This window comes from Staurois parvus, unplaced genomic scaffold (assembly GCF_062004578.1).
Source record: "Staurois parvus isolate SC_StPar_1 unplaced genomic scaffold, SC_StPar_1.0 ptg000264l, whole genome shotgun sequence".
Classification (NCBI taxonomy): domain Eukaryota; kingdom Metazoa; phylum Chordata; class Amphibia; order Anura; family Ranidae; genus Staurois; species Staurois parvus.
The window spans coordinates 5,112,419-5,126,500 of record NW_028318060.1 but is presented as its reverse complement, the minus strand read 5'-3'; the positions used below and the strand labels follow the sequence as shown (position 1 = coordinate 5,126,500).

At 40.6% G+C, this 14,082-nt stretch overlaps 1 protein-coding gene across 2 annotated transcripts in view; it reads right to left on the bottom strand.

Annotated features, from left to right (window-relative positions):
- Positions 1-14,082, bottom strand: part of COL19A1 (collagen type XIX alpha 1 chain) — an 895,475-nt gene that overhangs the window by 303,367 nt on the left and 578,026 nt on the right. For both annotated transcript variants that reach the window (XM_089681326.1, XM_089681327.1), the window contains exon 19: positions 10,130-10,174. In XM_089681326.1, coding sequence (XP_089537452.1) covers positions 10,130-10,174 — 45 coding nt within the window. The remainder of the gene's footprint in view (positions 1-10,129; positions 10,175-14,082) is intronic.

The window sequence follows — 14,082 nt, the reverse complement described above, 5'->3', positions numbered from 1 at the left end:
GTGAATAAGGTTATCCTCTACTGACTTTAATCATCTTATCATGTGCAAGCAAAACTGGAGTTTTTTCTTTGCATATGATTGGGTATTCTTTGCAAAGTTAAACTTCACCACATTCATTAAGCCCTGGGGCAATTTCCCTAACAAAGTGCAACTTTCCTTATAAAGTGAAATTTTGTAAAAATTTGCAGAATTGCTCAGACACGCAGCAGTTCACGACATGGAAACATATTTTTTCTTTATCTGCATGTCTGTGTCTGGATTTACAAAAGTCTTTCTAGAAAGGCTAAGTTTGAAACATGATCTGGAGTGTCCAGGCATAGAAATGGGCTGAGAGCTGTGAATTGAATAACGTTCTGTTATGCAGATGGAAAAAAAAATAAATAGAAAAGGTAAATAATGTAGTAATTGTTCTTGGTAAGCAATGGATTTTAAAGGTAATGTGATTTCTATATATTTAATCTGCTCCTCAAGACTGTCGCCTTGCTTCACATGTATCAGGTTTATTTTAAAGAAAGTCCTAATTTAATCAAAACATGTCATTTTCCAAAGGGGATCAGTGGCTCAAAGTGCTAAAGGTAAAGGCTTTATATGACAGCTAAGTGACTAACATTTTCAGAAGGAGGCCAACAATGGATGCCTTGCCAATTGTTTCATGACAGCTTCCCTTAAACCCTTTCATCCTTCAGCATTAGCTAGGAACCACCCAGGCCATATATTTTCTTGAAAGCAGAGGATTTATACAAAATATAACATAATAATATCAACCATAAACATCAAAACATAATATAAAATATGATTTTGTTTACCCCACCCTACCAGATTAAATGATCATATATATATATATATATATATATATATATATATATATTAATAAAAAAATCGAATTTTAGTGTACAAAAACACAATAGGATTGCAAAATTTAATTAAATGTAAAAGCTGAGAGTGTTAGCAAACTCTATCTAAGCTTCAGCCTGGGTTCACACTGATGCGGAGCAAAATTTGCACCAGTGTCTGTGCGATTTCTGCACCTCATCATAATTGCACACGAATCATTGCAGGTGTGTATTTTAAGTTAATGACACCCCAAAATCAGTTCTCAAAACTTGGTGCGATGTGCAGAATTGGATCACATGGGTGTGAAAACCCATGCGATCCGATTCTAGTGCAGACCAAAAAAAGGGTCCTGGACCTTTTTTAGTGCGAATGTGGTGCAATTTAAGCCACTGCACAGAATTCGCATGTGATTTGCACAGGAATGCAGTGTGGTTCCTGTGCGAATCGCATGCGGTATGTTGCACTGCACAAGTGTGAACCAGGGGCAGACTGACCATTTGGAAACCCGGGAACTGCCAGAGGGCCCAGGGTCAGTAGGGGGCCCCATGAGATGCCCCTGGTACCTTTTTCATAGGCATTTTTGAGTTTGGGCAAGGACACGGGCCCCATGATCCCCTATTGCCCGGGGTCCCATGAGTTGTCAGTCCGCCCCTGGTGTGAACCCAGGCTAAAGCATACAAATGAAACAAAACAAAACTATAAATAGGCAATGCATTAAATCTGAAGTTTAGGTATAGCAATTTCTACACAGTTACATTGGTCCAGCTAGGGCCATTTAAAGGATAAGTTCACCTTTTAGAAAAAATAATAAATGCACATTTTTGTGCAGGTAAAAAAATGTGCATTTATTGTTTTTGTCAGCAGGAGCCTGTAAACAATTTCACCAGCGATCAACAGATTGCTGGTGCCATGCAGGTCTCTTGCAGATCTGTCACTATATCTGCTTGCTCATACGGGATGTACGAGCAAGCAGATATACTAACAGGAAGAATGAATGAACTACCACGGTGTTTCACAGCGCCATGGTAATTCATTGAGGACTACAAGCTGACAGCTGCTTATTCACAGAGGACTGTAAACAAGTGATGCTGCCATGTGGGCAGAGCCCCGCATGGCCACTTTTTAAAAAATTTGACAGCTAGCGAGGGGGGAAAATGGGGATGGGGGGAGCAGGGGCCGGTCTGATTATAACATGTTAAATGTTACACCCTGAATATGGGTTTAATATGTTACGAAAGGTGAACTTATCCTTTAAGTATGTATGTGTCATATCTGTGAGATCCCCCTGGAAGTTGGAAATTGCTGCAGTAGACACATATGCCCATGTATATAAACGGCCAGATGGTGGCAGCGCAGGGGTGGGTTGCCGTTCATAAACGGCACCTGCCATCATGGACTGGGGAGTGCGCAACACCGTGATCCGGAGCCCACTGTGTCCAGAAGACACAGCAAAACACCAATCGCTGTACGGGACCTCTGTGTGAGGTCCCGATCATGTGATCAATTATTGGCTAATCAGTGATCACATGAATAGGAGTAAGCAAGATGTCACTTCCTGACATCATTGCTTACTACTTGTGAAATCTGAATGATCGCAGAGATCACATGGTACAAGGCTATTCACAACAGCCTTGTACCATGTAACAAGCTGTGACAAATCACAGCTCACACAGTATTTCTCAATGGCTGCAAGAATGCAGCCAAAGAGAAGGAGAAATGATTGTTTTTACAGCCTTTATGGGTGTAAAAGCAATCAGTGTTAAAAAAAAAAAAAAAAATCTCATCACCCCCCACAGGTAGTACAGTGTCACTACGGTGACGCTGAACTGCTAGGGTGACAGTATGTTAAAAAAAAAAAACATAAATCATAATATAAAAAAAAAATTAAAATGTAAAACATTTTTTTGAAAAATTAGAATTTTTGGTTATAAACCAATTTGGGTTATTTTGTTTTTTACTAAAAAGATAACTGGATATATGTTGGCCAAGATTTATGCAGAAAGATTATTTATTTGCAAAATTTTAAAAGAAAAACACTTTTTTTTCAAAATTTTTGGACTTTTTCATTTATATAGCAAAAAAAAATATAAATCTCAGTGGTAGACCACCAAAAATAAAGTTTTATCTGTCTCAAAGAAATGCTAAAAAATTAATATGGGTACAGTGTTGCATGACCGCGCAATTGTCATTCAAAGTGTGATAGCGCTAAAAGCTGAAAATTGGCCTGGATAGGAAGGGGGTGAAAGTGTCTGGACTTGAAGTGTTTAATAGCTTCCAAGTCCCATGCTGAGTGGCTGCAATGCTTCATTGTGAACACAGAAGGCTGTCACTCAGCACTGCATAGGTGCCAGATATGGAACACTTTACATTTTCTCAATGAATAGAAAATGTTCTCTGAATGGATGTGATGGATAGGCAGGGCAGTGATGTCATGATCTCCACCTCGCCCAGTCAGAGAACAGTCTGCATTCATTGAAAAAATGCAAAGTGTTCTTTGAATGGCACCTGTGATGAGCAAGTGACTGCCTGTTGTCAATGAGCAGAAGGGCCGCCGCTTGGGATGGGACCTGGAAGCTATCAGCAATCACTGTAGCAGCGGTACCTACTACAGTGATTTCTAGCTTCCATTGGGACTCAACAGGTATGGCACATGGCTACTAATATTGGTCTATTGGTCCAAGTTGGACAATATAAAACATGCCATACCTAACTGCAGCTTTTAAAAACTTTGACCGTCAATTTAGAGTTACCAAACAAAAAATACCCTTACATATATACAGTGCTCAAAAATATTAAAGGAATACTTTGAAAAAACATCAGATCTCAATGGGGGAAAATATCATGCTGGATTTCTATATTGATATGGACTGGATAATGTGTTAGGAATGTATGGATGCCCCATCATTTGATGAAAATGAAAATAAAATGATCAACCAACAAAGGACCGAATTCAAAGACACCCCAAAAATCTATTTTGCTGAAATTTCATTGCAGCAACTCAAAATGGTACTCAGTAGTTTGTATGGCCCCCCATGTGCTTGTATGCATGCCTAACAACGTTGGGGAATGCTCCTAATGAGATGACAGATGGTGTCCTGGGGTATTTCCTCCCAGACCTGTACCAGAACATTACTGAGCTCCTGAACAGTCTGAGGTGCAACCTGGCAGCGTCAGATGGACTGAAACATAATATTACAGAGGTGTTCTATTGGATTTAGGTGAGCGTGGGGGCCATCCAATAGTATCAATTCCTTCATCCTCCAGGAACTGCCTGAATACTCTCAATACATGAGGTTGGGCATAGTTGTACACCATGATGAACCCAGGACCCACTGCACCAGTGTAGGGTCTGACAATGGGTCCAAGGATTTCATCCGGATACCTAATGGCAGTCAGGGTGCCATTGTCTAGCCTGTAGAGGTCTGTGCATCCCTGCATGGATATGCCTCCCCAGACCATCACTGACCCACCACCAAAATGGTCATACTGAATGTTACACGCAACGTAATGTTCTCCACGGCTTCTCCAGACCCTTTAACATCTGTCACATGTGCTTAGGGTGAACCTGCTCTCATCTGTGAAAAGCACAGGGCGCCAGTGGCGGACCTTCCAATTCTGGTGTTCAATGGCAAATGCCAATCGAGCTGTATGGTGCCGGGCAGTCAGCACAGGGCCCACTAGAGGATGCTGGGCCCTCAGGGTACCCTCATGAAATCTGTTTCTGATTGTTTGGTCAGAGACATTCACACCAGTGGCCTGCTGGAGGTAACTTTGTAGGGCTCTGGCAGTGCTCATCCTGTTCCTCCTTGCACAAAGGAGCAGATACTGGTCCTGCTAATAGGGTAAGGACCTTCTACAGCCCTGTCCAGCTCTCCTAGAGTAACTGTCTCCTGGAATCTCCTCCATGCTCTTGAGACTGCTGGGAGACACAGCAAACCTTCTCCCAATGGCACTATCGATGTGCCATTCTTGAGAAGTTGGGCTGCCTGTGCAACCTCTGTAGGGTCCAGGTATCGCCTTATGCTACCAGTAAAACTATTATTATTATTAATATACCGGATTTATATAGCGCCAACAGTTTGCTCAGTGTTTTACAATATAATGGGAGACAATACAGCAACAATACAGTTCAACACAAGAGGTATGGGAGGGCCCTGCTCCTTGGAGTCTACAATCTAGGAGGAAGGGGCTAGTGGTACAAAAGGTAGTAACTGTGGGGGATGGACTGGTTGGAAGAGTAGAAGATTCCATTGTTAGCTGAGGGCAGGATAGGCTTCCCTGAAGACATAGGTTTTCAGAGATCGCCTAAAAGTGAGCAGAGTAGGTGATAGTCTGATAAATTGGGGTAGAGAGTTCCAGAGGATGGGGGAAGCTCTGGAGAAGTCCTGGAGATGAGCATGGGGGGAGGAGACAAGGGATCTAGAGAGTAGGAGGTATTGCGAGGAGCGGAGAGTACGGTTTGGGTGATATTTAGAGACAAGATCGGTGATATAATTTGGGGCAGTTATAAATGGCTTTATACGTTATTGTTAATGTTTTGAATTGTATCCGTTGGGCAATGGGAAGCCAATGGAAGGATTGGCAGAGAGGGATGGCAGATACAGAGCGGTTAGTAAGGTGGACGAGTCTGGCAGCAGCATTCATGACAGACTGAAGAAAGGATAGCCTGCGATTAGGTAGGCCAATGAGGGGGGAGTTACAATAGTCAAGGTGAGATATAACAAGGGAGTGAATAAGTTGCTTAGTCATTTCCGAGGTTAGGAACGGGCGTATCTTGGAGATGTTGTGATGAAGTCTACAAGATTTGGACAGTGATTGGATTTGGGGCTGAATGGACAGTGATTGGATTTGGGGCTGAAAGGACAGATGGGAGTCTAGGATTAGACCTAGTACCCTGGCATGAGGGGAGGGACTGATGATTGTGTTATTGATCTTGATGGAGAAGTCAGGGGAGGGGGCACGGGCTGGGGGAAATACTAAGAGCTCAGTTTTGGAAAGATTGAGTTTGAGGAAGTGGAGTGACATACATGCCGATATGTCAGTTAGTAGGTTAGTAATGTGAGAGGAGACTGAAGGGGTGAGGTGAGGGGTAGAAGGATAGATTTGTGTGTCATCAGCATAGAGATGGTACATAAAGCCATTGGAGTTTATCAAGTGACCAAGGGAGGAGGTGCAGATGGATGAGAGAAGGGGTCCAAGGACAGAACCTTGAGGGAACCCTATAGAAAGAGGGAGTGAAGAGGAGGAGGCAGCGTTATAGGTAACGCTGAAGGAGTGCTGCGATAGGTAGGAGGAGAACCAGGAGAGAGTCTTGGAGGCCAAGAGAGTGGAGTTTTTTGAGGAGGAGGGGATGGTCAACCATATCAAAAGCCGCAGAGAGGTCAAGTAGTAAGAGTACGGAGTAGTGGCCATTGGTTTTAGCAGTTAGTAGATCATTAGTGAGTTTATGTAGGGCAGTTTCAGTGGCGTGGAGTGAGCGAAAGCTCACTTTCTGTAAAGGGTCAAGAAGGTTGTTGTCGGTGAGGTAGGAGCTCAGACTATTGTAGACTAAGCATTCTAGGAGTTTAGAGGTAAATGGCAGCAGGGAGATGGGTCTTAAGTTGTTCAGGTTGGTGGGGTCCAGGGAGGGCTTTTTAAGTATGGGAGTGATGTGCGCATGCTTTAGAGGAGGGGAAGACACCAGTAGAGAGGGAAAGATTGAAGATGTGAGTGAGGGAGCATAGGATGGAAAAAGAGGGTGAACGTAGTAGTTGTGAGGGGACAGGATCCAGGGGGCAGGTAGTGAGACGGGCTTCTGAGAAAACCTTAGTGACCTCTTCGGTAGTAGCAAGGTGAAAAGAGGAAAGTGTAAAACTAGTGAAAAACAGTCAGAAAAGATGAGTAGGGAAAAATGCCAGTGGCCTCCAGCTGTAAAACCATTTCTGTTTTTGGGGTAGTTGGTTGCCCATCTAGTGCACCTGTTAATTTCATTAACACCAAAGCAGCTGAAACTGATTAACAACCCCCTCTGCTACTTAACTGACCAGATCAATACCCTAGGAGTTTAATTGACTGGATGCTATACTCTGATTAAAAAATGTTCCTTTAATTTTTTTGAGCAGTGTAGTACTAGTACATACAGTGGGGCAATAAAGTATTTAGTCAGCCACCAATTCTGCAAGTTCTCCCACTTAAAAAGATTAGAGAGGCCTGTAATTGGCATCATAGATAGATCTCAACTATGAGAGACAAAATGAGAAAAAAAATCCAGACAATCACATTGGCTGATTTGGAAAGAATTTATTTGCAAATTATGGTGGAAAATAAGTATTTGGTCAATATCAAAAGTGCATCTCAATACTTGGTTATATATCCTTTGTTGGCAATGACAGAGGTCAAACATTTCTTGTAAGTCTTCAAAAGGTTGGCACACACTGTTGCTGGTATGTTGGCCCATTCCTCCATGCAGATCTCCTCTAGAGCAGTAATGTTGTGGGGCTGTCGCTGGGCAACACGGACTTTCAACTCCCTCCAAAGGTTTTCTATGGGGTTGAGATCTGGAGACTGGCTAGGCCACTCGAGGACCTTGAAATGCTTCTTATGAAGCCACTCGTTGCCCGGGCAGTATGTTTGGGATCATTGTCATGTTGGAAGACCCAGCCACGTTTCATCTTCAATGCCCTTGCTGATGGAAGGAGGTTTGCACTCAAAATCTCACAATACATGGCCCCATTCATTCTGTCCTGTACATGGATCAGTCATCCTGGTCCCTTTGCGGAGAAACAGCCCCAAAGCATGATGTTGCCACCCCCATGCTTCACAGTAGGTATGGTGTTCTTTGGATGCAACTCAGCATTCTCTCTCCTCCAAACACGATGAGTTGTGTTTCTACCAAACAGTTCTATTTTGGTTTCATCTGACCATATGACTTTCTCCCAATCCTCTTCTGGATCATCCAAATGCTCTCTAGCAAACTTCAGACGGGCCCGGACATGTACTGGTTTAAGCAGGGGGACATGTCTGGCACTGCAGGATCTGAGTCCCTGGCGGTGTAGTGTGTTACTGATGGTAGCCTTTGTTACATTGGTCCCAGCTCTCTGCAGGTTATTCACTAGGTCCCCCCGTGTGGTCCTGGGATTTTTGCTCACCGTTCTTGTGATCATTTTGACCCCACGGGGTGAGATCTTGCGTGGAGCCCCAGATTGAGGGAGATTATCAGTGGTCTTGTATGTCTTCCATTTTCTAATTATTGCTCCCACAGTTGATTTGTTCACACCAAGCTGCTTGCCTATTGCAGATTCAGTCTTCCCAGCCTGGTGCAGGTCTACAATTTTGTTTCTGGTGTCCTTCGACAGCTCTTTAGTCTTCACCATAGTGGAATTTGGAGTGTGACTGTTTGAGGTTGTGGACAGGTGTCTTTTATACTGATAACAAGTTCAAACAGGTGCCATTGATACAGGTAATGAGTGCAGGACAGAGGAGCCTCTTAAAGAAGAAGGTACAGATCTGTGAGTGCCAGAAATCTTGCTTGTTTGTAGGTGACCAAATACTTATTTTCCACCATAATTTGCAAATAAATTCTTTCCAAATCAGCCAATGTGATTGTCTGGATTTTTTTTCTCATTTTGTCTCTCATAGGTGAGGTCTACCTATAATGCCAATTACAGGCCTCTCTCATCTTTTTAAGTGGGAGAACTTGCACAATTGGTGGCTGACTAAATACTTTTTTTGCCCCACTGTATATAATTCTAATTGTGTTTTAATCCTTTTATTGCCCTGAAGTATATGAAAAGTCCTAAAGGATAAATTAATCTTTATATTCCCTGTCTATACCAGCAGAATACAAAGCCTGGCTTGCTAATGATACTACTGTCCATCCCATGCTCTGAGCTGAACGTGAAGACTGAACGGAATTGCTATAAAAGTGATCACTAGAGTCTTTGGGCATATTTAATAAGACCATGTGTAAATAAGTAATATACAACTTTCAAAGTTCAAGTGCAAATGTGGCCCATACTAACCATTTAAAATGTATATCTTCTTGACATGACTTTAGCAAACTGAACTTTGGGGGTGATAGAGTTTTTTTCACTTTACATGTCGTCATTGTTTTTTTAAATTGTTTTGTTCAATGCATTCTTCCTTTATGCCATAGGAATGTCTTTTACATCTCTAGAAGGTCGAAGATATCACAAATGGGAGGTGGAGGAACAGGGGGTTGAAGCAATGTAATCCATGACTGGGACCTTATCAAGATGGTTTGATCCTATTTTAACACTATCAAAAAAACCCTTACTGTATAAAACTTACCTTAAAGAATATCAGAGTAGAGGTGCTGCAAGACAATTTTCCATTGTAGAGCTGTGGGTAGTTAAAACTTGGCAAAGGGATGTGTCCCCTATGCAAAGCCTCAGTTAAAGCAAAAGATACAAGAAGAAATGTCCCTGTACTGGTCCATAACTGTCTTGTACAGCTCTACAATGAATGATGTACCAGTGACATCTCAGATGATTCTTTATTTTAATGTGTGTGTATGCGTGCATGTGTGTGCGTGTGTGTTGGAGGAGCAAACATGAAGAATACCTAATAATAAGGAAGGGTTTGTCAGGAACCCAAGATCCAAGCACTGCTCAAGGGTCCTATGGCTCCGGCACAAATGTTTATGTAAACACAAACCCAAACACCACTTAATATTTGTACAGTACTTTGATGGAAGGCCAACATTTTTGCAATTATGTAAAAGCTTCATCATGTAAAGCTGATTGCAGACCCTGTTTTATATTGCAGTGTCAGCTTCTTGTAACTTTCTCACTTCATGTTCCAGTCACCAAAATCTTAATTACAAGCTTGACTGGGCAGAAAATAGTTTACGAAAAAAGACTTTAACAGCTCTGTACAAATGTATGCACATTAGGCAAAAATGAATAAACATATTAATGATTATCCCAGGAACACATTACTTATCTTCACTAGTTAACAATTTGCCATATATGAAACCTGTGAACATGCTATGTATTTTATACTATGAAGATGGTGCTTGAAAAACAGCTTTGTCTATAAAATGTAGTATAAACATGAAAGCAGCTGTGTCTATATAGTGTTTTAATTCTACACTGATTTACAGACTGACTTTATAGACTTGAATAGAGCCACCCGTGGAGTAAAATACTGCCAGGAAAAGACATCACGGGAACAAATAAGCGAGACACAATTACTAGACATTTGGCACAATACATCTGAACGCAAAGAGCCAAAAAACCCTGGAAAACAAACAGCACATAATGAATGTCATTCACTTTGCTTTCTGCAAAGTTACCTTTTCTCCCTTTTGACCTGGAAGTCCATCTTGTCCTTGCAAACCCTGGATCAAAATACAATTGAAACAATTTTAGAAACAGAACCTCACTTTCATCTGTGCAAAAAAAAAAAAAACTAAAATATATCAGTAAGCTTTTTCTGGTGCTTGTATTTTTTTGGTGATTAAAAAACATTATTCATCCCATTCAAAAATATCTAAATTTTTTTCTCAGTACTGGTGCACTGCAATACCATTGGTTTCTTTTAACTCTCCACTGGCCTTCTTAGTGGTACCTACCTACACATCAATTCTATTATGAGAATGTTAATTTCCTGCACTGTAGAGAATAAGGTGTGAGAAGTCAGATTGCCCCTGCCATAACAGGAGGAGTGGAACTCAAAGGTCTGTGTTTGGGGGGGGGGGGGGGGCAACAGGAGCTTTCCAGATCATGATATTAATTAAAAGATAAAATATTTGGGCCCTACAGCAGTCAGATTAGCTGTCTCAGTGGTAGTTGCACTGCGTAGTTTCAAAGTACTGTCATAAGCACTATGGGCTTGGTTTACTAAAACCGGAGAGTGCAAAATCTGGAGTAGCTATGCACGGTAGCAAACGGCTTCAAACTTCAGCTTGTTCAGTTAAGCTTTGGCAATAAAACCTGGAAGCTGATTAATTTCTATGCAAAGCTGCACCAGATTTTGCACTCTCGAGCTTTAGTAAATCCCCCCTATGTTACCATCTGAAATGGCATTAGTATATTATGCCAAAGGAAATAGAATATAATGATATTACATATTCATACATATTCTATGTAACAAGAAATGCTGATATGCAAAGTCCAGTAGAAGATAATAATCATTCAGATTGTAGTATGCTACTGTTAGGCTACTATTAGAGATGCTTTTTAATTGGCTGCTACACATTTTCTGTACTTCTCTGTTTGGTCTTTATTTAACGTGTCCTCTAAGCAGCAAATTCAAAACTTTTTTGTAGGATAAATCAACTAACTTATAAAGACTTATGTGGCAGATTATTTTTAGAAATGAGAAATGATGAAAGCTGAAAATCAAAGTTGCATAGCTGCAAATAAAAAACAGTACAGCAAATAACAAATGCATATCTTAGTAAATCGAGCCTTTTAGTACTATCTTTAATGCAGAAATAAGCATATTCTATATAACTGGAACCAACATGTTATGGGGGATTTTTACTATAAGGCTAAGCATGCTCTTTACTCACAGAAAAAAACAAACTAGTCCACTTTTAGGTGCTTCTGCAATATGCTATTAAAAATTAGTCTGCCATATATTGATTTAGAAACTGAGAACAAATGCTTGTTTACCAGATATCATTTCCAAATGTTTGTTTTCCCAGTCTGAAAGTCAACACAATAGCTTTTGGATTAAAGTTTCAGCCGATTGCACCTTGTAATGCAATAAGATAATGAACAGCGCTTAACATATTATATTCATTATTTCCCAAGTTACTATTTAGAACTCAGATAAATTATTTTGTAAAAGTTTCTCATTTTCATTAGCATAAAGTAAGGAATGGTTTAGTTAACACAAACCATTCTGTAGAATATATAATACATCAACATTATGTATACATATACTTTCCCAAAAAGCACAGGTCCTATAAATGTACACATCTGAGGACCATTGAGAAGCACTCTTAAAACTAAAATCACCACAATACTGTAATTTCAACTTTAACGTTATATTATATTTATTGCAGCCAAACAGGTCCTAAAGAGAGCATGGTGATATGTTTTACCTATAATTGTGCAAGTAAAGCAGAACATTCTTGTTTCTTATTGAATGAAATGTTGATGTATATCCTTAACAACATGTCTACCATATAAAAACAATCCTGGACCCAGTTGGTTAGCACTAACTGACAAAAAATTTTGACTATTCCCAGCTGGCCATAAAAACCATAATTCATTTGATGACTTTTAGATTTTATATTCCTTCACAAGCCCTCAAAAGCATTATTCTCTTTACTGTTTTCTCTCATTTCACTTTCCCGGTTTATCTATATAATGTCTATGCCTATACATATACATTTGAATTACTGTATTTGAGCTTTTTAACCTTTCCACCTATTGAAATTAACCCTACAAGTGAAGAGAACTAGGCCCCAGCTATGGTGCAGCTGAACACCAATGACAGCTTAGGGTTTGCTGGCTTGCATGATTGCATGTAACCAATCTAAATTTGTCATCTACTCATTGGTGTTATTTATTAGAACCCGGAGAGTGCAAAATCAGGTGCAGCTGTGCATAGTAGTCAATCAGCTTCTAAGTTCAGCTTGTTCAATTAAGCTTTGACCAAAAACATGGAATTTGATTGGTTTCTATGCAAAGCTGCACCAGATCTTGCACTCTCCAGTTTTAGTAAATCGACTCCATTGCATTAAACTGGTGCATACTCTCTTTTGAAATGAAATGTCTTGTTTTATCTCAACTCCTTTGTGTATATGTGTAAAACATTGTGTATGTGATATAGTACTACTTTGACCAGTGACAGCTGTCTCAGATCAGATGTTAATAGTACTCTGCAATGTAACAATAATTGCTTCAATACTTTGTTATAAGTCAATATGTCTTTAATAAGAATTTACTGAAAAATGAAATTGTTTCACTTCAGTCAGACATTAACTTTTTACAATTATATACACTGACTGATCATAGCCTATCAATTCATTGGCTTTAATTGTAATCCTGGAATTCATCTTGTGAGGATGACTTCACTGTCATCTAATTTTATATACTTGTAGATACAGTAAGTGATGGTAATAATGGTGAAAATGACGGCCACTGTGTCTGCTGATTCACATACCACCCTCTCTGATATCTGTACAGCCTTACCCACACACATTGCAACATGACAGGTATATTGAATGCATGTGGCAAGTTGCTGTAGTGCTGTACAAAAGGATATGTAAGAAAAACCTGTTTGACTCTGAATGAAGGTGATTTTTTACAAACCTTGGTTTCAGGCAAACTAAGGAATTTCTAATTTTAGCTCACTTGTGACATCCCAAGGATACACATAGGAGTTCACTGACTTGCTTCCTGGAATTGTTCTATAAAACTTAAAGTGGAAGTAAACCCTAAAAAGAAAAAATATGATCAGCAAGTGGGATCTTTTAGTAGAAGAGACGTATACAGTAAGTCTGGAAGCAGGTGCTTATGGGGTACCAGTGAATCTATTGCTGCATTTATAGTTTGATGGGCTGCCAAGATGGGGAAGGGGTTAACTATGCTGAAGACCTTTCCTGGGCATTTTGGGACCTGCCCTCTGCTGAGGACTAATAAATAGAGGGGGAAGGCCAGCTCAGCCCAGGCCTGCAGCCGAGAGCACCCACATGGGACTGGAGGAAAAAGCTTGCTGGAGAATGTAGTCCTTATCAGAGCATGTGGTCACATTATTGGGCTACCCATTTGGGAAACTTCACCTGGAGCCAGGACACACCACCGATTATGGACTAAAAGGACTCTTTTACATGGGGAAGATATGATATGGGCAGCCAACACTAGTTAACTAGAAATGAACAGTTGTTTGTTGCTTGTTATGTTACTGGACTGTACTTCTAAGCTCTCAGTAAAGTTTATTAACTGTTCAATGCTTGGTCTGAAGTACTTAAAGGTACATGGCATATCCAAAAGACCAGGGCTTATCAGTGCCCCCCCCCCCTCTAAATGCTACAGTCTGGAAGATAAAGTGTGCAGTGTCATGGGACAGAGTGTTTCACAGTATGAAGTCTCAAGTTTATTGTACAGCTCACTTCTAAATATGGAGTGTTGTCCTAATGTTGAGTTCACATGATCATGGTCCTTTCTGGTCTCAAACCATTAGTGAGAGCATTCACAAGAGAGTACACCCCACGAGTAGGGTGAGCTGTTCCTGCCCAAAACCCTCTCCTACTCTTTTACTTGCCTGCTAGTTTTTTTTTAATCTGTACAC